The sequence below is a fragment of the Mirounga angustirostris genome, unplaced genomic scaffold (assembly GCF_029215605.1).
Source record: "Mirounga angustirostris isolate CCGP_5_RB_7025 unplaced genomic scaffold, mMirAng1.0.hap1 SCAF_7, whole genome shotgun sequence".
Classification (NCBI taxonomy): Eukaryota; Metazoa; Chordata; class Mammalia; order Carnivora; family Phocidae; genus Mirounga; species Mirounga angustirostris.
Window position 1 is genome coordinate 127,332,719 of NW_026991715.1, and position 25,269 is coordinate 127,357,987.

The following is a 25,269-nucleotide window of genomic DNA, read 5'->3' on the forward strand; positions in this document are numbered from 1 at the left end:
CCGGCCCCTAGAGGACCAGACTCTAATCTGAGTGAGAACACTTCCCTCTTCCCCTTGCATATGAACTAGCCTGCTCCCTAGACAGAGCATAGCTCTGTAGGCTATCTTGTGGCTCCCCAAACAATAGAACTAGTGTCTATGCTATGGGATTCAGTGGGTTCCAGGAAGAGGGTTTCATTGACAGAATTTGCTAAAATGTGATGCTCAATCTTGTCCTGAAAATTTGCCCTTTATTCTCACTATCTATCAATCAATCAACCTAGAGTCAGTCCAGTTTCTAGATGATGGTTCTCTCTGGTCGAACCTACGTGGGATGCTTTAAAAAATATGGATTCCCGGGGCACCTGGGTGGCTCAGTTGGTTAAGCATCTGCCTTTGGCTCAGGTCATGATCCCAGGGTCCTGGGATCGAGGCCCGAATCCAGCTCCTTGCTCAGCAGGGAGTCTGTTTCTCCCTCTCCCTCTGCTGCTCCCCCTGCTTGTGCTCTCTCTCTGTCAAATAATAAAATCTAAAAATAAACAAATACATAAATAAATAAAAAGATAATAAAAATACTGATTCCTGGGCCTCTGCATAGACAAAATGTTTCTGAACATCTGGAGTGCGCCTGGTATCAATATGTTTTTAAAGTACCCCAGGTGATTCTCAGGCAGGAGCTGCCAGGACTAAGAACCACTCGTTTAGGATAAGAAGGAAAGGGAACTGGATTTATCAAGTACCTACTGGGGGCCACTGCGAGCTCTTTACCTATGCTATCTATAGCTACAGGTGCCCCTTTCATAACCTCTTGGACCTGTTCTGCCCATGAGCATTATGGGCCCTGGGAGCACTCAACCTTGGAGGGACAAGTGATTAGGAATAGATACCCCAGTTTCCTTACCCCTTGGGTCAGATAACTTTGAGGCATACTTTAAACCTGGGGTAAGAAAACTAGTTCTGCAAGAGGCCAGAGAGTTAATATGTTAGGATTTGTAAGCCATAGTCTTTGCCTCAACTCCTCAAATCTGCCTTTGCAGTGCAGAAGTAGCCAAGGCTACTGTAAATAAATGGATTTGGCTCCATCCCACTGAAACTTTATTTACAAAGACAGACTGCAGGCCAGAGTTGGCCAACCCCTCCTCTGAGTCTAAAGAGACTCCCAGAGGTCTTAGCGAGACTGGGTTCCAGCCGCCCACAGCAGTAGCCCATCAGTAACAAACCACGTGGGTTCAGGCCTTTCCTGTGTGCCCCTGGGAGCACTGGCTAGAGAAACAGCTCACACTCAAATCTTTATCTCAGAACCTGCTTCTGGAGGCGCCTAACCAAAGTCAGGATCTTGTTTTATATTCATAACTATACTCGTGGTTAAATATTATCATCTCCAATTTAAATGGAATAAATTAAGATTCAAAGATTACACAATTCGGGGTGCCTGGGTGGCTCAGTCTTTAAGCGTCTGCCTTCGGCTCAGGTCATGATCCCAGGGTCCTGGGATCGAGCCCCGCATCGGGCTCCCTGCTCCGCGGGAAGCCTGCTTCTCCCTCTGCCACTCCCCCTGCTTGTGTTCCCTCTCTCGCTGTATCTCTCTCTGTCAAATAAATAAATAAAATCTTGAAAAGAAAAAAAAGACTACATAATTCATAAGTGATGAAGTCCAGATTAGAAGTCTATTTAGCTACAAAGTCAATGATCTCTCTACAATATGACCAGAGTAAGGATGGATACAGATACACACACACACACACACACACACACTCAAATCTATAATTCTAATTATGGCGGGCAAGAGTACCACAAATGGCAAATTATAATGCAAAATTCACGCTATTCATGTAATTACTGATCTACATTAAGGAAGGGGTTTTAAAAAAAATAACAATATAAATAGTAAGGTTTGAGGGTTATGAAAAAAATTACCCTCTTTTATGCTGTTTCGAATGTAGGACAGAATTCCTTTCCTACCTATCAACTGGTTGCAATCCTGGTGCTATTTGGTCTCTGGTGTAATCTTCGCTTACACCTAAAAACAAATATAGCCACCCAAGGTAAAGGTCAGTGTGCAATTTGGAACTTGAAGAGACAGGAACCAGATGAAAATATCCTCTTACACATCTTAACATGAGGGGTAGGAATGGGGGAGGACAGTAATTTCACAAAGTCTCCTTCAAGGCATTTGTGAAGTTCCCCTTGTGGATCCCAAGGACTCCAGAGAACACTCTCGAGAAGCCAGAATCACTCCAGTTAGAAACCAATCTTTTTAGCTTACGCGGTCTTGCCCTCGCTGTCCTGCTTGGTGGCACTGGCCCCCTTCTTGCCCAGCAGGGAGGCCACCTTCTCCGCATCTCCATTCTCCACAGCCTGTAGCAGCCGGTCATCATTCTTGTTCCACTCGTTGGTCTGTGGAGCAAAGGGGAGATGCAGAGCTAGTGAACAACAGTGGCCACAGTCACACTGACCAGCAGGACCCCGGTCCTCCCGGGCTCCACCCTCCCGTCGCTAAAATCAAAACCTGCCCCCAAATCAGATACCTTCCCCTTCACCATGGAGACACTCAAGAAGACCGGTTTCCCAAAGGAAAACATCAACAGTTCAATGGAACAGCAGCTGGTCAGCAAACTCTGAAATAAAGTCACTTCTTTTCAGTGAAGCTAGGAAAATGAAGCCACTTGAAAAGACTTCGAGGCAAGTTTACACATTAGCTTGTTTCCAGCTAAACTCTGACAGCTGGCTCCTCAGGATACTGGCCTTTGACCTGGGCCACAGCTCACTGGGCCCACAGTGTTACAGAACCAAACTGGCCCAGAGCTCAAGGTGACTTGAGGTTTTATTTACACACAACTCTTCGCCTGCTTTCACTGCCACTCTTTCTGGCCTGTTCCCTGGGCCCTGATTTTTGAGCTGCATAAATTTTTGATTTTTGAGTTGTCCGGGCTACCGACTCAACAAAGTATCATCAGAAACAAAACTTCTTCCTGAGCGAGCTATTAAACATCAAACAGCTTTGAGCAAAGCCTCCACCACTGCCAACCCCCAGCCCGACAGAATCATTCTGTGAACCACAGTCACAATAAAGCTTTCATGTGCATAAAAATTGGTTTTTACTCTTACAAAGGAAAAGAGGAGGTCTCCATGCAAGAGCAAATGGGCCTTGAGTAGAAGGCCAAGAAGTTTCACATGTGAAAAGGCAGCAGTGAGCCACTGAAGGTTTTGGAACAGAGAAGGGAATAAAATCAGCGATTGAAGAGTCATGGAGAGGTATACAGGATTAATTCAGGGAGAAAAGATCCTGGGGCACATCCTGGGGCCCCTGGGTCACTCTGCAGGCCTGCCTGCCCTCCAGACCTCTCCTAGCTAAGCCCACTTTCTGGCCCCTCCCGCTGTGGATACCAACACCCTTAGAAAGATTCCTTCTCCCTCCCCAAAACTTTCTGCAGGGCTCTCTGCTTCCTTGAGACCTCTGAAGATTAAAAACCGCCAGGCATTTCATTTTAAAGGCTTGGCCATGGACCACTGCATGGAAGCTGACAGAGACACTGGAAATTTAACAGTTAACAAGAGGGAAATTTTACAGGACTACAACCTTCCACAGCCCGAGGAGCGTGTTCCCAAACTCTCTGCACTGATGGAACTGGGAAACCCAATAGGGCTCCACCTTCTGATACACAAAGGTGGGTCTACAAGATGTCCCAGGCACCCCTCCAACTGCAGCCTAGAGGCAGGGCCTTAGAGAAAGCCACAGGCCATGCAGGAGTAAAATAGAGGTGCACAGGGTTAAGGTAAGAAATTTGCTTTGAGGCTCAGGACAAGACCACTCCCATTTCTTAGGACTCCCTCCTCCCCAGAGCCTTCACTGAGTGCGAGAACACAGGAATGAGGAGATAGGTTGAAATGAAAATCAGAAGTCTGTCCTCTAGGCTGCATGAGCCAGAAATCTAGCAGTCTAGATTGATACTTCCATGCTATGGACCTTAAGTCACCCAAACCTCTCAAGCGCCTCAGTTTCCCGAGGCTTTGGACCAGATGACTACTCTGATTCCTCTAAAGCTCAAAAATGCTTAATCTATAAAATGTCCCCCAACCAAACTTTGCTGGAGATTATTCTAGAACAGTATTGTCTTTGTTCATGGAAATGTTTTATATCTGCACTGGACAAACTAGGCAAGTTATCCTCACCCAGGGATGATTTTGTTCCTCAGCGGACATTTGGCAATCTCTACAGACATTTTTTTTTTTTAAGATTTTATTTATTTATTTATTTGAGAGAGAGAGAGAGAAACAGCATGAGAGGGGAGAGGGTCAGAGGGAGAAGCAGGCTCCCCGCTGAGCCGGGAGCCTGATGTGGGACTCGATCCCAGGACTCCGTGACCATGACCTGAGCCGAAGGCAGTCGCTTAACCAACTGAGCCACCCAGGCGCCCTCTACAGACATTTTTGATTGTTGTGACTAGATGCTCCTGGCCTCTAGTAGGTGGGGCCAGGGGTGCCGCTAAACATTCTGCAATGCATAGGACAGCTCCACACCCCCACCCACACCCCAGCAAAGAATTATCTGGCCCAAATGGTCATTATCACATTAGCCACATACGGCTACTGAGGACTGGAAATGTGGCTTGTATGACTAAGGAATCGAATTTTTAATTTTAGACTTCCAGAGCCAGTAGCTAGAGGCTATCATATAGAACAAAGCAGCTCTCTAAGTATTTTTAATAAGATAAGAATGTGTCTACGCCAATGTCACCCACACTTCTTCAACTATCAGTACACTCACAAAGATGACATTAGGTTTTTTTTTTGTTTTTTTGTGTTTTTTTAAAAGATTCTATTTATTCATTTGAGAGAGAGAATGAGAGACAGAGAGCATGAGAGGGAGGAAGGTCAGAGGGAGAAGCAGACTCCCCGCCAAGCAGGGAGCCCGACGTGGGACTCGATCCTGGGACTCTGGGATCATGACCCGAGCCGAAGGCAGTCGCCCAACCAACTGAGCCACCCAGGCGCCCCGACATTAGGTTTTATCTTCAATGACAAATCAGGCTTCCTATTGCAGAAGAACACAATACATACACTGCCTCAAGCACAAGCATTTGTTGGTAGAATAGGAAGCTTTACCTAAGAACGAAACGTAGCAAACACCAAGAAACAGAGTGAAGTTTATTTCCCTCAGACAGCATTTAACAAGCCAAAACAAAACAAAAAATTCATCAAAGTACATTCAGGACCAATGGTTCCTATCTACATTATCCCAAAACCACATTATTAGTGTTGTCTTTAAGTCCTTCCCTAATTTAAACTGACCAACTTAAAACTGGATTGGGAAGATCAAAAGGATATTAAACCTCAGAGGATATGACTGAAAGTACTTAAGCAAAGAAAGGCCACATGAAAGGATTTTCCTTTTCAGTGCCGCTAAGGCACTGAACTCGGGTAGAGAAAAATCTGGTTGTAGGGATTCCCTGAAATTAGTTACATGTGGATATTTAGGGAGTTCAGTTTCTAGAGGACACAGCAAGAAAGAGCCCCCCCCCCCCCCCCGGAGGACAAGGTCAATGGCACATCCCTTGAGATCTAAAATTCTTCTCTTTCATTTAGTTTCTCCTCATTGCAGGCCCAAAGTTACTCTCCTGTTAGAACAGATAAGGTGGAAAGAACACAGCTACCCACACACAAAGATTTAATAAATAATCCACACCACCATTCAACCTGTCTGTGCTGCAGATGGGGTTCACAGTAAGCAGCAGGAAGGAAACGGATGGGTGCTATACATATTGGCCTTAGAATCCGAGCCAAGAGAACAGTTCAGAACAAATCGGGAAGGCAGGAGCAAACCTGAGGAAGAAACTGGGGGAGAACATAGACCATTGGTTGGGAAATGAGAGAAAAGTAAGAGTTTACTCTTAAAATTCTCCCAAGTATGCTAAAAGTGGGGGACAAGAAGGATCTCAATTTGTCCTTGCTCTAACCCAGGAATCCAGATTCTGAAATGACATCCCAGACTGCTGGCCAGCGCTCATAAGGAGGTGATGCTAATGTGACTGAGCTCTCTAGTCCTGGGTCAGGCGGCTGGTAATACTTGTATGTAGTTCTGATATGCACAACGGGCCGTACCATGTTTCTTCCAGAAAGCTTGGCTTTCAAGGTGCTATCACCTTCCTCTCCTAAACCCGTTCACAGGGATCGTCCTTGTATTTTCTCCCATAAAACCATTCCACCCAGTGCTACATTCCATACCAAAAATTCCATGGTCATCCACAAGATGAGATAAAACAGATGTTTAATAAATACTTTTAATGTCAGTGCTCTACTGAGAATCTAGAAGCAAATTCTTCTCATCCACCTCTATCCCTCTGCTAAGTGGTACTAATTTGAAACCAAGCATCAAAAGGAATCTTAAAAAGTTATCTTGCCCAATTCACTGACTCACAGTAGGGTTGGTCAGATAAATAGGTTGTGATATTGTGATATGAGAATTATAGATTTGGTTCTGTCCCTGGTTCCTAGCACTAGAGCTTCTAAAATCCATGAATTTCCTGAGTGATAGGGCTGAAGTGTATCTTTTGTTATTCATAATAAGCCTCTTACATGAGTTAATGACATGACTGGTGGCTAGAAGCCCCTAAATAGCTTCGGATGGGGACTGGTTGCCAAGGGAATTAACCATATTATTAGACGGTTAGAACTTTGAGCCCTAACTCCACCTCCAGGGAGGGGAGAGGGTTTAGAGATTGAGTCAATCAGCAAATGGCCAATGATTCAATCCATTATGCCTATATAATGGAACCTCCATAAAAAGCCTTAACCCACTCTGAAACCACAGGGTTCAGAGAGCTTCCAGGTTGGTGAACACATCGGGGCGCTGGGGGGAGGATGATGCTGGAGAGGGAGTAGAAGCGTTGCGTGTACGCACCCACACACACATCCCCTATCTTGCCCTGTGCCTTTCTTCCATTTGGCTGTTCCTGATTTGTATTCTTTATAATAAACTTAGTAATACTAAGCAGTGTCTGAGTTCTGTGAGCCCATCTCACAAATTATCAAACCTGAGACATGGGCTGTGGGAACCCCCCAACTTCATAGCTCGTTGGTCAGATGTACAGTTGGTCAGATGTAGATGGCATCTGAAATGGGAGCAATTTTGTGGGACTGGGCCCTTAACTGTGGGATCTGACAATACCTCGAGGTCATTAGTGTCAGAACTGAATTGCATTGCTGGGATACCTTGTTGGTGCCAGAAGAGTTGGGAGGATTGGCTGTGGGTATAGAGAAAACCATTTGGTGTCAGAAGTAGATCATATGACAGGTGAAGTTTGAAATTCTGCCATAACAACCCAGTGTAATTCACTTATACTCAGGGAAGGCTTCTAGAGACCATCACCACCCAAATATCCCATCCCCCCTCACCACTTCCCATGGAAATCCCCTCCTCTAAATGGCACTCCCTCCATAGGGCGGCTTAGCTCTGCCTCCACACTGGGCTTCTGGTCCCCTTAGAATGGTGGTGTCAACCTGCAAGTGGGTTCATCCAACATTTAACAAAAATGAGTTAGAAAAAACCAGCAAACATCAGATGCACCATATTTAATAAAGTTAAATGTTTCATGAAACTTTTGATTATGTATGCATCCTGGGCGGTGATATAAAATATGTATTTTTACTGGGGAATCACAAGAAAAAACATTGGACGACACTGCTTTAGAATGCTCTGTCATCCCATCCGCCAACGAAAAGGCTTCCTTCTAAAGCCTACCTCAAGCCCTGCAGGCTCTTCACGCCTTTCGTGGTGATGTCTCTCTGCTTCTCTCCTCCATGGTGTCCCAGGGGGCCACCTACTCAGCTGCCTGAAGCCCACGGTCTAGACTCAGTAAAATACTGCATCCTGGCCTTTGTTCCAGAGCTGATGTGTGCTTGTCTTGTTTCCCTGTCTTCAGCTCCCTGAAGGCACAACAGCCTTTATTTCTTACCCCTCTGGTACCTAACAAACGCTCAGTATCTTTTGCTGATTTTAGCAGGAGTTTCCTCCTCTTGATTAACCTAAATCTCTCATCTTAGCAAATTTTTTTTTCAATTATAAAACTTTCATTCTTTTGCAAACAACTATTTTTTTAATTTTATTATGTTAATCACCATACATTACATCATTAGTTTTTGATGTAGTGTTCCATGAGAAAACAATTATTTAATCATGTTTCTGGGTTTTTTTTAATAGGCTAAATAAATCCAGCTCCCTTAACTTTTCTACTCCCTTAAATATTCTAAAGCCAATTTTCCAATATTTTAATCATGGGTACACTTTCTCCGAACCTCCTCATAACTAAGGAGCCAGGTCTTACCAATTCATCGGGGTGAACCCAGTGTCTCCCAGTCACGAGAATCACTGGTTAAATGTGCAGAGTCTCATGCCTCATCCCAGAGACTCTGATCCCAGAGATCTCAGTCAGCACCCTGAACTCAGGTTCAAGTGCACTCTTTGATTCTTGGTCCAAGTTTTGGGACAAGTGGAATCTATGCAAAGGCTACCCACAGAAGCATTAAGGAAGGGGGTGAGAGAAGAATAGAATTCTTCACTTTTTCCTCATAGTACTAAATATTTTGTCTCCCACAAAAGCTTAATACATCCTGTGCTTTCCCTACAAGCTGCATGGGCAACTTGTGTCTAAGATGTGTATGAGAATTTTAACAAAGGCATTGCTCATAATAGGCAGAAATGAAAAATAATCAAATGTCCAATAACAGAAGATAAATTACAATCTATCAAGCAATGGAATGAACAAACTACAACTGCACACCACAACCTGGAGAGATACTAAAAACAATATGGCTGAAAGAACAAGACACAGAAGACAATAGCATGCTGCATGTAGACAAAAATGAAAACAGGGAAGATGAACCCAGATCATTTAGGGACGCATGTCGGGATGGTAAAACTATAAAGAAAAGCAAGGACGAGGTTACCTTAAAAATCAGAATAGTAGTTGGAAGGGGGGGGGGTATGCCATTTGATGAGGGAGGGACACCGGGGAGTATTCTAGGGTCCTGGGCTCTAGTTCGTGACCTGGTTAGTGGCCCCACAGAAGTGCACTTATCTCTAGATGTGATTTATTACCCATGCACACACACACACAGTTTAGAAAGAAGGCTCGTGGTTCACTTTCTGGTCAAATCAACAGTGTGCCAAGTGCCTTTGGACGTTTTGTGTTCTCACTTGCTATTTCCTCATGTCTAAAATGAAGGCAGCCTGGAGCCAAAATCTGCTTCTGGAAGAGGTCTCACAAATCCCTTTGAGAATCTGCTGAAGTTATGGACTCTCCTCAGAATAATGCACAAACTTGCAAGAGCTTGCATATAATTCATAAAGGTCTCTGGCTTAAACCCTTATCCCCAGTCCATCCATAAGCCAAAGTCAAGAACTCCTGGTGTAGAATGAGGGACCGGCTTCAGAGGTTAGTGCTTTTGAGCTGGAATTCCAGCTCACCACCACCTCCTGCCTAAGTGGTCTTGAGCAGGTTATGGGCATTTCCTTATCTGTAACATGGGAGGGATCTCACTTCCTTGCAAGTTACGCTGAGAATTAAATGTAATGTCTGTGAAGGGCCTGGCACGTATTAGGCACTCAGAAAACGGTGACTGTTATTACTGACTTAGATCTTCCGCACTGTTCCTTCATCACTCATGCTCTATGAATCCTTTAATATTTACAGCTTAGGACTGATGGTCCATTACCTTTTCAGAGGCAGGTAATGCCTTCATGCAAATTTAAATTTGTAAATTTTCTACTGTAGTTCCTAAAAATAACATTTTAAAGGGCCTTAGAGAAAACATTCACAGACGTGAAATTAACTATTTTATTGCACATGGCTCAGTTTTCCAGGAGACTGTTTAAACAGATGCTCTTCCAACAGAGCACATTTAGGCCACATTTGCAAGTTCAGGAAGCCATATGTCATGCTCCAGAGACATGTGTAATGTGTCAGCTATGAAGGGCAGCACGTGGGAAAGGCAGACCTTACCTTCAATGGAAGCTCCAAACAGTCCTGCTAATTTATCACAAATGAAATTTTCAATGGCTGGCCTATAAGTTTCCTATTCATCAAATCATTTCCAAATGACTCTACCTGCTTACGGGTTTTCCCTTGAAGCTCGGCCTTTGGACAGACTTGCCTGCCTCCAGACACCATGTCAACCGCGTGATGAACGCTGGGGCTTTGGCAACTGGCAATGTCTGCTGTTGGCCAGACATGGCATCACCTTCTTTTATTTTGGTTTAATCATTGGGAACTGAAAAACCAGTGGAAACTCAGTGGTCACAGACATCTGGCTAGTAGGCAGGTTTGAGTTTGGAATATGTCAACCAAAATAATCCAGAGGCACAGAGCGATCTAGGAAGAGAAAGAGTTTCTTTGACTTTTGTTAGGAAAGACACTAAAACCCTAATCATCCTCAATTAGCATAGCTCCTGTTGTATGGCTCGGCAGCCATTTGGAGGAGTCTACTTGAGAGATTATCTTTGGAAATGCTGCATTTCTCTCTCTAGTTTACGAAGTGCAGGCTGTTTTGCCAATATAATCAGTAAGTCTAAGATGGAAGTTACACAAAGGAGACAGTGTTTTCACTGGGAAGTTTTCAGATTAGTACCATCCAGGAAAAAAAAAAAGAGCACACACCTCATATTTCAGGACAGAGGACAAGAAACCAGCAAGCTACAGGCCCAAACGATATTTTCCCATTGACTGTATAGAAAATTCCATAGCTGTTACATTCATTCATTCACCCAATAACTATTTTGTGCTTTTTACATAGTTGGCATATTCTTTCCTGAATTTTCCATATAGTTTCCATATAGATAAACTAAAGCAATATGAGAAATATGCCAACAAGACAAAACAGGATATGAGAATGATAAAGTGAGCCACGTGGTGAATCAGCACAAAAGAAGGGAGGGTCAACTTTCATGTAGGCAGATAGGGAAGGTTTTTTGACTGATAATGAACTACACCTTGCAATGAGTAATATTTAGGTTAATGGAGAGAAGATGAGACACAATGACTGAAAAATACGAGATATATTCAGTAAACAGTGAGTTGATCCAAGAGAGGCCTTGGAGTCCATGGAATACCAAGAAAGTTGCCAGTACATCATGACATGAACACTGCACCATTTTACCAAGCCCAGCAGTTTCATAAAGAGCTTTCCAATGTTAGTTACTTCAGACCAATACTCAAGAAGTTCATCTAAGGGGCGCCTGGGTGGCTCAGTTGGTTAAGCGACTGCCTTCGGCTCAGGTCATGATCCTGGAGTCCCAGGATCGAGTCCCGCATCGGGCTCCCTGCTCTGTGGGGGGTCTGCTTCTCCCTCTGACCCTCCCCCCTCTCATGTGCTCTCTCTCTCCTCTCATTCTCTCTAATAAATAAAATCTTTAAAAAAAAAAAAGAAGTTCATCTAAAATGAGTTTGCCCTCTCCCTACATCTTTACTTCAGATTATTCATACATGCAGGTTACACGTCTCTGCTATCCACCCTGAAGTCCATCACCTTTCCCTTAATGGACTGCATCAGTGATTCCTGAGGTCTTTCCACAGAAATGCTAAATTCTGTGTCATGGACATAATACATAATTCTAAACACCTCCACCCAGAAACAGGCTGGTCTCCCTGCCCTTCCCCCTTCACCAAGGCACCCTACTCATGTTTCCTGATGTCCCTAGCTCTCCCTAGCACCTGGACCAGGTTAGTTCCCCTTGTTAGGCTCGCTCATCCTTCTCTTCCACAGCACTCAGCACGACTGTAATTAAATAGTATTTCTGAAGTATCTTTAGCGGTCTGCGGACCTCCTACCGGACTAGGAGTCCCAGGGCATGGCCAATGGCCAGCATCTGTCTTGTTCACCACTAAACCCCTGGCCTCCTGCCCACTGTCTGCCAGATGGTAGGGGCTCAATTCAGAGCTGTTCGTTGAACAGCTTTGTTCTCCCCCTACTTCTTGGGAGCCACTATAGATTGAAACCCTTCCCACTGCTGCCTTTGTCGCAGTCCACAAATGTATTGAAAGTCTCCATAATCCTACCAAATTCGTTTCTTCCAATATGCTGACCAATGTTAAAACGTTGTATTTAAAAATTATGCCACAGGAGGTAAAAGCAGTCTCATGGGGGCAGAGGTAAGTCTGGGAATAGGTCAAACCACCTTTACCCTTCGGGGGAAAAAAATGATTCCAACCAATTCAATGGAGTTGAAGCACTCATTTACGTGGTGTTTGGGGGATGGCAAGGGGCCAGATACTCTGTGAAGTCCCAGGCAGAAAAAGATGGACATGCAGTAGTATCAGCTCTAAAAGAGTTCATAACTTTTTTTTTTTTTTTTTTACGATTTTATTAATTTGAGAGAGAACAAGAGAGCATGAGCAGGGGCTGGTGAGGGTGGAGGGGAGAGAGAGAGAGAGGGAGAAGCAGGCTCCCCACTGAGCAGGGAGCCTAAAGAGGGGCTCAATCCCAGGACCCTGAGATCATGACCTCAGCTGAAGGCAGACGTTTAACTGATCGAGCCACTCAGGCACCCCAGGAATTCACAACTTCTGAGAGCAGAAATGCATCCAGTAAGTACTTACATTATTGCTTGTCAGTGCTAGATCAGTGCTAGGAACTAAGTCCTATGAAAGCCCAGTGAGGATACTATTACTAAACAATAGCTAAAAATGTATAGTCTTAGGAACCATACTACATTATAATTTAACCTTAAACAATGATCCTATGAGGTAGGTACCATTAGCCCATTTTACAGATGAGCAAACTGAGGCACAGAGCGGTTAAGAAATGTGTACAGTTACTCCCTATACAGTATAGCTGGTTCTCTCAGGAAGAGAAAGCTAAAGAAGTTCGATTTTTTTTTTTTTAAGATTTTATTTATTTATTTGACAGAGAGAGAGATAGCAAGAGCTGGAACACAAGCAGGGGGAGTGGGAGAGGGAGAAGCAGGCTTCCCGCTGAGCAGGGAGCCCGATGCGGGGCTCGATCCCAGAACCCTGCGATCATGACCTGAGCTGAAGGCAGACGCTTAACGACTGAGCCACCCAGGTGCCCCAAGAAGTTCGATTTAAAGGAAAATGAAGGAACTTTTGAGAATGAGCAAGATTTCAGTGTTTATAGCCTGAGGCTAGCAAAGGAGCCAGTGAATGAGGGAAACAAAGGAGTGAGGAGTGGAAGTGAGGATTCAACCAGGCAGAAGACTGATCTTTGCACATGAGATGAGAGTAAAAGAGGAAGAGGAGGATGAGCAGAGATACATGGGAGAGGAAGTCCATTTGTTTTCTGGCTTCTGTTTTCTTGGGGAAGCAAGAGACAAAGTGTGCAGGGTCCGTGATGGGCTAAGAAGCTTGAACAATGTTCCCAATAGCTCAGGGTTGAGGGGGTGGGTGATGAGAAAGGAAACCCACTTGAAATGAATAAAGAGGTTTTCGAGCACTCCTGGAAGTCCAGCCAAGAGTAGGAATTGTAACTCTGTTCATAGACCAGCTGGTAGTGTTGTGTGATTTTCCACTGGAAGCCCTGGGAGGGACAGGAGTAAGGGGTAGTCAGCTGGATGACTGAAGACTGGAAAGACAGGTGAAGCGAACATTCTGGGATCAAGAGCATGGGAGGTGACAATGAGCAGGTATGTGGAAGATTGTGGGATCAGGGATAAGAATGAGATCTAGGATGCAGTCCCATAGATCAGAGGTAGGTTGGCAGAGGAGGCATTTATATGAATGTTAGAGTTTCCAGAATGATGGCAAAAAGGAAAACTTGGAGCTGCAAACCGAAATCCTGGAGAAAGATCAGGAAGCAACCTGGAGGTCCCCAAAAGATGGTGAAGGACGTGAGATGAGGGTGACCCAGCATAACCACAAAGCAGTGACTGTCAACAGAGAAAGGAGTCATGAGGTCAGAGAGCGAATGGGTCACACCTTATAAATGGCTTCTTGTGATTTGCTGAGTTTCTACTATGTGCTCCTCCCTTCCAGGTGCCGTGAAGAATGGATTTAAGTCACTATAATCACCGACACTGGGTTGAATAGTGTCCTCACACAATACTCATGTCCACCCTGAACTTCAGAGTGTAGCCTTATTTTGAAATAGGGTCTTCGCACATGTGATCAAGTTAAGATGAGGTCATCATGGGTTAGGGTGGGCCCCAAGTCTGGTGAAAGGTGTCCTTCCAAGGACAGAGAGAGAAGAAGACATGGAGGAGACAGAGAAGAAGGCCAAGTAATGCCAGAGACACAAATCGGAGTTTGCTGCCACTAAGCAAGGACTGCTGGCAACCAGCAGGGGCCAAAGAGGCAAGGAAGGAGTCTTCTTGGAGCCTTTAGAGGGCGGATGGCCCTGTTGCCACCTTGATTTTGGACTTCCAGCCTCCAGATCTGAGAGAACATATTTCCCATGGTTATTTAAAGCCACTCGGTGTGTGGCAATTGGTTATAGCAGCCCTAAGAATTAACGAACTATCCCAGGAGGTGGGTATTATCATTCTCATTTAACTGACAAGGAAACTGAGGCCCAGACAACAGAAGAATCTCACCCAAAGTTATAAGGCCAGAAAGCCAAAATTCACAGCCCAGACCTTCGGTGCCCTTTCTACTTCAGTCCTGCCCCCCACCCCACCTGAGCCCCCCATTCCCCCAGATGCCCATCACGCGAAGGAAGGCCAGGCAGAACCCAGATCACAGTGTGGTGGGCTGCATGGGCCAGAGGGCAGGACTGCAGCCTGGTGACACTCTGACCAGGAATTCCAGGCTCTAAGTCCATTTTAAATGCAGGAACCACCCCTAAAGCAGATATTATTAGACATGAAATTTGTAGTCCTACAAAAGCATTTAAAGCATGATTATTTACTTTGCAAGCATGTTCACACAAAGGCTTCCTTGAGCAGTAAGCTCTTTTATGATTTTAATATAGTTTGTTAATTATATATATGTGGGTGTAGGTATATGTATTATACACACACATGTAAGTGGGATTTGATTGACTGAAAGAAATATTCACTGCTTAAAGGGAGGTACATGCATAACAATGACCATCTCAAGGCCCAAGCAAGGCTTTCCTTGCACACAGATGCTTGGAGACATGTGTGGCTAGAATTCAAGCAAACATCATAAGTACTTTTGGCAGGTATTTGAGCTTGATAAGCAGCCACAACCCCTGAGCTTTGCTCTTTACCCAAGTGGAACAAGACAGACTTCACAGATCAAATGATTTCATCCACAAAGTCTTAAGTCAAATGCTTAGGTGCACTTCAAGTGTCTGAACGGTCAGAGTAGAGGATCAGGATGGTCTCTGGTCCTGATCATGCCCAGGCATCATTCTACACAGCCACACATTAGACTCCCCCAAGTCTCTGAAAAAATACGAATGCAAAATTTAAAAATGCTCTATGGGATTCTATTCAGCCAAAATTATTCTTCAACAATTATTGACAACAATGAAGATGACAAACCAGCCTGATATTAACCAAGTTGATATCTGTTAAAATGCTGAACTAGACAAGACAGTGAATCAATGGTCATATCTTTCTACACATAAAGACTCTTAATAAGCATCAACAGGCAATCAGGATGCCCCCCCCCAGAAAGAAAAGGGCCTGAACCAAGTTCCCTACACCCTCCTTCAGATGAGCCCCTCACCTCGATGCCCCTGGTTAGTGGTGCGGTCACCCAAGCCATAGGCCGCGGCTCTTCTCCTCTCCCTCCACCTCTCCAGTCCATCAGCTGCTGGGGCTGTCTCCCTGGTTTCCTTGCACTGACCTGCTTTTCATTCCTGTGGCCAATGCCTTTATTCAGTCCAGTTCAGCTCAATACCCTTTTGGTTCTTTCTTTCGCCAGGCATCATGCTAGACACTTGAGATGGGGCTCTCCTCTTTACCAAGCTCCTGGGGCACATCGACAGGTATAGATACTCTATACAGGTACAGAGCACCAGGAGAGAGGTTCTGACATTAATCATTGTTTATCAGAGATACTTCAATAGCCTTTTTTTCCCCCTTTTCCTTTAGAGCTCTTCATAAGCCAGGTTCAGAAGATTATCCTACTATTGAGGTGGTCCCACTGATTTCGAGTTAACAGAAAGTACTGGATCAAAGTTTAAGCAGGAGTGAAGCCAGGTCACTACCGAAAAAGTTTCCAGCAGAATACTAGAAAAAGAAAATGAACCCTTTTCAGTAGTCTTAAATTCCTTAAATTTCAGTTTAAAAACATCAGCTATTGGTGTTTTTAATAAAACATTTGTCTAATTATAGGTATTAAAACAAAGGTATACATTTGAATTTAAGATTATCAAGGGAGATTTTGTTGATTTAATTTATCTGCTAATTGCCTGTGGAAAACAGATCACCGATGTCAATCCTTTGAGGTGGTATCTAAGTCCTCGACTCTGAGCTGACTTGCTTGTAACAGAATATAGCTAAGACGGCGCTCTTTGACTCTCAATGATAGGTCAGAGAAGGCCATGCAACTTCCATCTGGCTTTCTGGGAATCAACACTCTACCTATGCTGATCGTCATGCGTGAGGCAGGCAAAGCCACGTGCAAAGCCACATGCAGGTGTCCCAGGTTGAGTGCACCATCGGACCATCTCAGCTCCGCTGCCATATATGTGAGTAAAGAAGTGGCCATCCAGATGACTCCAGTCCCCAAGCTGTGAGGGGCCCTCCCATCTGAGTCCCTCCCATCTGAGTCCCCGACATCTTAAACAGACAATTCTCGCTGCCGTTCCTACGGCATCCTGTTCAAACGCCTGACGCTTCATCTGTGAGCATAACACAAAGAATGTTTCATGCCATCAATTTCCAGGTCATTTGTGACATAGCAATAACTGAGATCATCTTTGTCCAACATTCTTTCAATTTGAGTAGAAGGCTTTTTCTAGGCCATCCAAGCTGTGTTGTACTAAAACTGTGGTTTCACGCTTAGCACAGCTTCTGGACTCTTGTCCTGGTTCTTTAGTTCTCCCTTAAGTTCTAAGCTTAACCACACTTCTGCTCCTGCAAGTTGGAGGATGTGTAATAGGTCTTTTCCCTCCATCTGGTCTCCTGCACTCTTTCCTACATAGAAAGCCGGCCAACAAACATGACTCTCAAAGTTGCCCATTCCGGGAACCCCACACCAGTGCAGAGGCAGCCTCGGGGTTTTCCTAAACAGGACAAGGTTCCAAAGCAGGATGCTGGCTCGCAAGAGCCAGGTCCACCTTTGATTTGCACCGCTCTTTTATATTCAGATTTAGATAAATGCCTAGTTCTGTAGATTCCAGTGGATTCACATTACATGTTTGTTTTAAAATGTTTAAATCAAGAAACTATCTGGTGCCCAGAGCATCTGTAAAGTTATTGAGCGTGAAGGAGGGAGAAGCGATGCACTGGAAGGAACAGGGCTGATGTGGCTCAGAGTCCCAGCTCTTCCTCCTTTCTGTAGTAATCAACCACCAAAAAAAAAAAAAAAAAAATGCTGTGTGGTGACAGCTTTCACTATGTGATTGCAGGCAAGCCAGCTCGCCACGCTGGACTCATTTTCCCATCCCAAAAACAGGAATATTAATGGTTGGTTTGTTTAACCTGACGAAGTGTGACAGTCAGTAAGCTATGTTTTGCTTTGGTTTTATTTTTTCTTTAAAAAATGTATACCCTCTTTACTCATTGGGGGGTGGGAGAAATGGGTAAAGGGGGCTACACAATTTTTTAAATAGAAAATCAATAACCTCTTAACTGACCTTTCTGCTTCCAGCTACCCCCAACTTTCTTTCTCCCATATCAACCTCCCTGCTGGTTAAAAACTCTTGCCTGCCACTCTAGCTCACTTTCCTACACAAAATCATCTATGGCTGTCCATGGCCAACAAGAGACCCCATGTTCTTTAGTGTCCCCCTGCACACACACACAACTGAAGGCTGGTCTTAATCCAGTTTCAAATCTTAAATTCCACTCTGCCCAGCTCCCCCCACCCCCAGTCCCTGCCATACCCCACACTAAAGCTTGGAGCTCTAGCCAAGCCCTTGGCTCCAGAATCCAAGATATTCTTTCCACTTCTGACATTGTAACCACTCAAGTAATTTTTCCTCTTTCATTTTTATCTTGCCATCTCTCTGCTACCAAGGCTGAATGTTGTTCCCTGCCATTCATTCTAACAAAATTTTACGCTAGCATTCAAAGCATATGGTTTTCCCATTTTTTGGTGTTTTCCCTTTTTTTTTTTTTTTTTTTTGTCTTGTTACAGAGAGGCAATATGGCACAGGGGCTAAGAGCTTGCATTCTGAGTTTCTGGATCCAAATTCTGGCTCTACAACTTACTAGCCGTGTGACCCTAGAGAAGTTATTTAACTCTGTACATCTCTGTTTCCTCATTTGTAAAATAGGAGATAACAGTACATCTAAAAATATTTGACTCCCCGAACAGATAGTACTTGATGGCAGAAATTTTCATCTTCTTCCAAAATGACCCCCCTAATAAATCTCTGTATATTTTTAAATACTCAATACATTAAAATAGAACTTTCTTCCAATCGGAGGGGACCATCCAGTGTTCCAATTCATCATTACTATTCCAAATTCCTGAAGTAACTTAAAAAATCAAAATACTATACACATCTAAGCACACTGTCTAATGTTATCAGAGGTTAATTTTAAGTAGTCTGGATATTTTAATATATTTGAGGCAAGAGACACCACTGATTTATTTATGCCAAAACTCATAGTTCTCAAGAAAGGGCATATCTGTTACAGCCTTCCTACACTCCAATAATAGCGAACCCAAAATAAACTCCAATATCCACCCACAGGGGAAAAAATCTCGTTCCATGAAATTATTTCTTCCTGACATCTAAAGGCAGAGGGCAGTGTTTTTTAAGAGCACAAGATGAGGGGCTGTGATGTTTATCATCAGTCTGATTTTGCTGAGGCATCACCCGAGCATGTGTATAAGGGCCATCTTGCACTGTTATCTCCCCCAGTACCTGGAAGACCTAGGGCCCCCCAAGAAAAGCCCAAGAACGCTTAACTCTGAAGCCGCGCATTTCTTAGAGCAACAGAGAAGCCAAAACTAAGGACGCTAACAAATACAGAAAACTTTGGGAAACTCATCAATGTTCCTATTTGTGAAGCCTCATTCATTACCTTTTTGGATCCCACAAGGGACTACCCCAAAATGTCTTGCCTTAGAATTTTATGATTGAGCTAGATGCCAAGTGAACACACAGAAAAACCACCCAAAGGGAGAAACTTCAGTCAAGCAATATTGGAACTGCTCCTGCTCCCCATGCTTGTGCACACACTCTCTTGCTCAAATAAATAAATAAAATCTTAAAAAAAACCCAATGAAATAAAAACACGGACGCTTTTGAATTTTGAAGCTCCATTTTCCAGGATATGCTACATACAACTTATTACCACTTGAAATAATTTCCACTAAAAGTCACTTGGCGTACATCTACTGGTGTGCCGTAGACTGTGAGTTCAAGGGGAGGGACCCCAGCCCTTAATCTGTTTCCCAGGCATCTAGCACAAGGGCTGATGTGGCCAGTGATGGATAAATGTTTATCAAGTGAATGAATGTTTGCCTGAGTAAAAGACACCAGCAAAGCATGGAGCTTTTTCAAAGATAACGTTGCTAGTAAAAATACTAAGGAAGAAGCCAGCCCTCGTGGTTCCCTCAAGATAGCCTTTCCATTGCAACAATTTGTTATCTTGACATTTTCATCTTGACACCTCCCTGCACTGCTAGGCATCAGATGGCTCCCTTCTGTCGATTCTAACAAATCCAAACTCCTTACACTATCAGATCGCCAATCTCAGTCCCACTTGTTGAAATGCAGTCTAATATAGTGCTTTAATGCTTGGACCCAGAAGCCAGACTGCCTGCATTCAGAGCCCCGTTCCACCACTGAGAGCTCGGGCAAGTGATTTACCTCTTGTGTGCCTCGACTGTAGGATAAGAAATCATCAGAGTAACCTCTATCATAGAGTTGCTGTGAAAGTTGAATGAATCAAGTATTTGCTAAATATTTAGAACAGTGTCTGGCACATGGTAAGCATTCAGTAAGTGTTAGCTAATATGGTTATTATTCACACTCCTCAGGGAATGCCCATTCTGTTATTTTCAATAGTGGTTCTTTTCCTCTAGGATTGGCTGATGTTCACATTCACAATATACACCCATGGCCAAGCCCAGATTTCCTGACTGGCTACAGCACAGATGAGATCCGCTGCCGGCCGCACACAAGCCCAGGAGTTCCAGCTGCAATTATATTCTAAGCCAAGTGACTAAAGTCGTTTGGACCCTGGGAAAATTCATCAATGCCTTAAATATCTTGAACGGTTTATCAGTGTCCCATTAAAATGAACTGCAGCATATAAAATGAAGGGAAGGCTTGTATCTGCACAGGAAACTATGGAAAGCGGGTATCCACAAGCCAGAGACTTCAGGCAATTTCTTGTAGTTTTAGGCAGATGTGACAAGTCTAAAGAAAGGCCAAGAGGATGAATGACAATGACGAGCTGCCCACTTGCCCTCCAGGAACATGCCCAGAAGATATCCCAGAAAAACTCCACTCATGGTGCCTAACTCAGAGGGATCAAGGGTGATGGTGATGGTGGGTCATCACGGAGTGCGCCACGTGCCAACGGGACACTGAAAAAACACAAGGGACCAGCAGTGCAGGCATGTGTGGCCAGTGCCTAAGGAAGGCAACTGCGCCCAGCCAAGAAGGGGAAGCTGCCCCAGTGGATTCCAAGCCGCCACTGCCAGTGAACTTGGCACAGACAGCTTCCTGCTGCAATCAGCTGATCCCATACCCTCCTCAGGCTGCCGGACTTCTGAATGGCAAAGTGTAGACTGACAACTCTTAAGTTTCCCTTCTGCTTTTTTTTTTTGGATTGAAATATTTGAATAGGAATCTTAAAATATCTGATAGAACCCATCTCTTCGTCCCTCAGTTCCAGATGATCACAGCCTTCACGCTATAAATATTAGCGGAGAGAAACAGCACAGGCCCTAAGAAAAGCTCCCGCAATCCGAAGAGAATGTCTTTAAGAATCAGAGCACATTTATTCCTGTAACAGAATGAGTCCTTAAGAAACCAGAGAGGTTTCCTAATGTGTGTTTTCAACTAGATTCAGGAGAAAAATAGGTCCATGAAACTTCTCCATAGAACAATCTGGATTCAGAGAAGACTACATGGAGATGCCAAATTTAAAATGTGTTGGAAATAGTGAAGAGAAGACAGAGGAATCTAGGAAATTTGAAATTAAAGGAAAAGACAAATGTAACTTAAAGGAAAAAAGACAGTAAGGAGGAGAGGAAAAAATAAAAAGGATCCAGGCAACATAATGTACGATGGAGAAATCTCAGCAAAGTTAAGAAATAAGAGAATAAAAGCAAACTACCCTGAGCTAAAGAAATGTTTATCGAGAAAATTAAATGAGTCTCTAAGTAGTAGCTAGAATTAGTGAGAGGGGAGGGCAAGAGGGAAGAGACCAGTATTTCAAGACACATTTTGTTGACATTTTCTTTTTTAATTTGAAGGATAGAGGAAAAAAAACTCTATTGGTATCCAGATAGAAAACAGCTTATTTTCAAAGTCTCCCCAAATCAGGCTGGCTCAGATTTCTCCAAAACTCTGAATACCAGAAGACAATGGACCACCACCAACAGAGTTCTGAGAGGAATAAAGCGCCATAGAGCAATTCTATCTAGCCCACAGTCCTTCAGCCGTGCGGAAAGCAGAAACACGTTCTCAAACATGCAAAGACCAAGAATACCCTTACTTAAATGCTCCTGTGAAACTTTTCAAAGACATGGTCCAATTAACCAAGACATGAATAAAATAAGAACACAAAAATGTAGAAATTTTGGTTGATATAAATGTCACATAACAAAGAAAAAGGTTGTTCATATGCCTATCAAACAATGAAGATGTCAACTACACTTGGAACTTGAAAACAGGAATGCAAGGTTGACTGCCATCACTCTAGACCAGACTTTTAGACTTGAAGTTTCAAAATGTAAGACCACCATATGTTCCTCCAATACCCTCTTCTTACATAAAGAGCATTCTGCTAGAAGGTGGTAATCTTCTTGGAATGAATGACAGGGATTAACTCAGATAACCCCATGATTCCCCCTAGTATTCATAAAAGCCAAACCATTCTCAGGATCTGCCTCCAACATTTTAGGCTAGTACTATTTTCCTGAAGTTGTCAAAAATCCTTCCAGCCCAGCTTAAATACCACTACGTCTACCCTCAGCACATCCTGCACTATATTAGAATGATTTGCCTGCTTATCCTGCCTTTGAATTGTTCTATTTGTATTGACTATATCAATGACAATACTTAGAACATAAATGGGATTCTACAGATTTTATACAATAAAGTAAAATGTGACAAACATTAAAAAAAATTCTTAGGGGAAAAGAAAAAAAGAGAGGGATACAAGCCATAAGAGACACTTAACTACAGAGAACCAACAGGGTTGCTGGATAGAGGTGAGTGCGGGATGGGCTAGATGGGTGATGGGTGTTAAGGAGGGCATTTGTGATGAGCACTGGGTGTTATATGCAAGTGACGAATCACTAAATTCCACTCCAGAAACCAAAACTGCACTGGGTGTTAACTAAAATTTAAATTAAAAAAATATAAAATTTTTTATGGGGCACCTGGGTGGCTCAGTCTGTTGGGCATCTGCCTTGGCTCAGGTTATGATCCCGGGGTCCCGGGATTGAGCCCTAAATCGGGCTCCCTGCTCAGCGGGGATTCTGCTTCTCCCTCTCCCTCTGCCCCTCCCCTGCTCGTGCGCGTTCTCTCTCTCAAATAAATAAAATCTTTACAAATATATATATAAAATTTTTAACATACCAACCAAAATAAATTCTTAGAAAATTTTTCATATAACACTAAGGAACTTTTGTGCCTTTTCTCACTGCTATGTCAATTTATTCAAACCCACACTGTATACAGACTTTTATGTAAATACTCTAATTTAACCTGAATTTCAATACACCTAATCAAAAGTCTTCCCAAGGTGAGTCCATAACTATGGAATTTTAGGCCAGCTTGGCATCGAAAATACTTAGACTTCTCACACATTACTATGCATATGCCAGCTCTGTCCCTGTCCCTTCAGAAGAGGTTAAGAACCACCTGTCCCAAAGAGCCATTGTGCGGTTAAAACAAGACAATGCATGAAAACCACATATAATGTGCCTTGCACACATTCAGTGCTAAGTAAATGTTTCCTCATCGTAATCACCTGTATTAATCAACTTGCTTTTGCTAGGCCTGGAGGTATTACAGGAAATTAGACCCCAAGGTAGGCTCCTAACCCACAGAGCTTAGAGGCTGATTTTCAACTGTCTGGACTAGGAGATACAGATCTGTGATGCCACGATTTCTCTGCCTGCTAAAACTCCATTCTGGTTTATGAAGCTGTAGGCACTTAAGCGCTGTGGAAATAATTTCCCTGAAACACTTTACTGATTCCATTAAATTACAAAATAGTCAGGATATAAGACTAATATAGCATTTGGAGGCTCTTGGTACGAGTTAAGAGTATTCACATTGTCTAGTCTTCAAACTGAAGGCCAGAGCATGATTTTCAAAGTTACTTGGAAGATTTATATTGTAATAAAGGCATTTTTCCAAATTACCACATGCACTTACAAATGCCAAATAATATTTAGGACGTACAGCTGTTGAAATATAAGCCAGATTGTGGAATGAAGTATTACCTACGAGGCCAAGTAAGAAAAAAAACTAAAAGCTTTAATGTTCGGAAACTATGAAATATTAAAAAAATCATCAGTAATTAAGGACATAGGACATCTAAAAGACGGAAGAGCTGATACAATTACATATTCTAACTTTTCATCAATTGTACAATTCCTTTCAAAAATATTTTTACAAGGGAGCTTGGGTGGCACAGTCCACTGAGCATCCGACTCTTGGTTTCAGCTGGGGTCATGATCTTGGGGTTGTAGGATCGAGCCCCACGTCAGGTTCCTTGCTCAGCGTGGAGTGTTTGGATCCTCTCTCTCTCTCTCTCTCCCTCACCCCGCCCCACACACACACACTCGCGTGCATGCTCTCTCAAACGAGTAAATAAATCTCTAAAAAAATATTTTTACATATGTAAAAAAAAAAAGATTCCTTATTAAAAAGTTCAAAAACTACAGAAAAGTAAAAATAAAATAGAATCGCTTTCTGTTCATTTTTTTGTATTTGCCCAATTTATTTCTCCGCATATAGCAAATGTTGTGCTCTATAAGCTACTTTTCTCACCAGGTAAAAAATGCTGAACATTTTCCCATATCAGTAAAAAGCTCCATCAAAAGTTTTTACAGCTAAAATGGTAATGAACGTCTAAGGTTGTTACCAGGTTTACATGGTTATAAATGGCTCGGTCTTGAACATCTTTGAACATTCATGTCCATATACTGATTTCAAGAATAAATGAGATAATGCACAAATGCTGCTGGAATATTCCCAGCCTGCCTGTTAATCTCCCCAATTCATAAGATTACAATACTTTTTAACCCTTCAGACAACGAATGATGTAACTCAACATACATGCTTTTCCTTCTGTTAAAATGCCTTTGGTATCTAAGTGTCTGTGATAAAATCTTGGTATAATTTCTCCCACTGCCTCAGCATTGGAGATCAAAGCCCACCACTGAGGACAGAGAACCACTAAGTGACCCAATTTCTAATAAAATTGGGGTCCTATACCTCCTCCAAAGTAACAGAGCCAGCCCTGTTAATACCAGCTTCCTGGTCTCTCTTAGAATACTGGGGACAGGGAGAGGAAGAGTCCCTTGAGGAGAGGGCAGGGCCATATTCTTTCAGGCTCCACAGCTTTTCCAGCTCATTCCCCTGCCCACCAATTGGTGGGGATATCAAGTGAATCACACAGACAGACTGGGGGTATCTGCAAGAAGAAAGACCAACCTCTCTTTCACTGGTTGCCATTTACTAAGACAAGGGATTGGCTGATTTCCCCTGTGTCCAGAGCAGAAGAGAACTGGAGAGAAAGGAGGGAAGGTAGAAGGGGAGGGAGGGGACACCAGGGAAGAAGCCAACACACCCCCAGTTTGGAGAGGCAAGGTCAAGTGAGTTTCCTGGAACTCAAACGAACACCATGTTATAAAGCCCGACTTGAGCCATCTTGTGGATACCTACCCAAGATGGCTGCTATGGGGTAAGAGGTCCCTGTCAGTGAGAGAGTGGGGTTAGGAAGGGTCCAGCCAGAGGCAGAGCCCCTGAGTCAGGGAGCAGAGACCTGGGATGTGCTGA

At 43.5% G+C, this 25,269-nt stretch overlaps 1 protein-coding gene across 7 annotated transcripts in view; it reads right to left on the minus strand.

The window, feature by feature from the left end:
- The window catches only part of RAI14 (retinoic acid induced 14), a 139,719-nt gene that overhangs the window by 52,919 nt on the left and 61,531 nt on the right, over window positions 1-25,269 (minus strand). For 5 of the 7 annotated variants that reach the window (XM_045862600.3, XM_045862592.3, XM_045862569.3 and 2 more), the window contains exons 3-4: window positions 2,508-2,597; window positions 2,246-2,376 (exon numbers count right to left, since the gene is read on the minus strand). In XM_045862600.3, coding sequence (XP_045718556.3) covers window positions 2,246-2,376; window positions 2,508-2,597 — 221 coding nt within the window. The remainder of the gene's footprint in view (window positions 1-2,245; window positions 2,377-2,507; window positions 2,598-25,269) is intronic. The other 2 variants (XM_045862576.3, XM_064596803.1) reach the window with 1 other exon arrangement.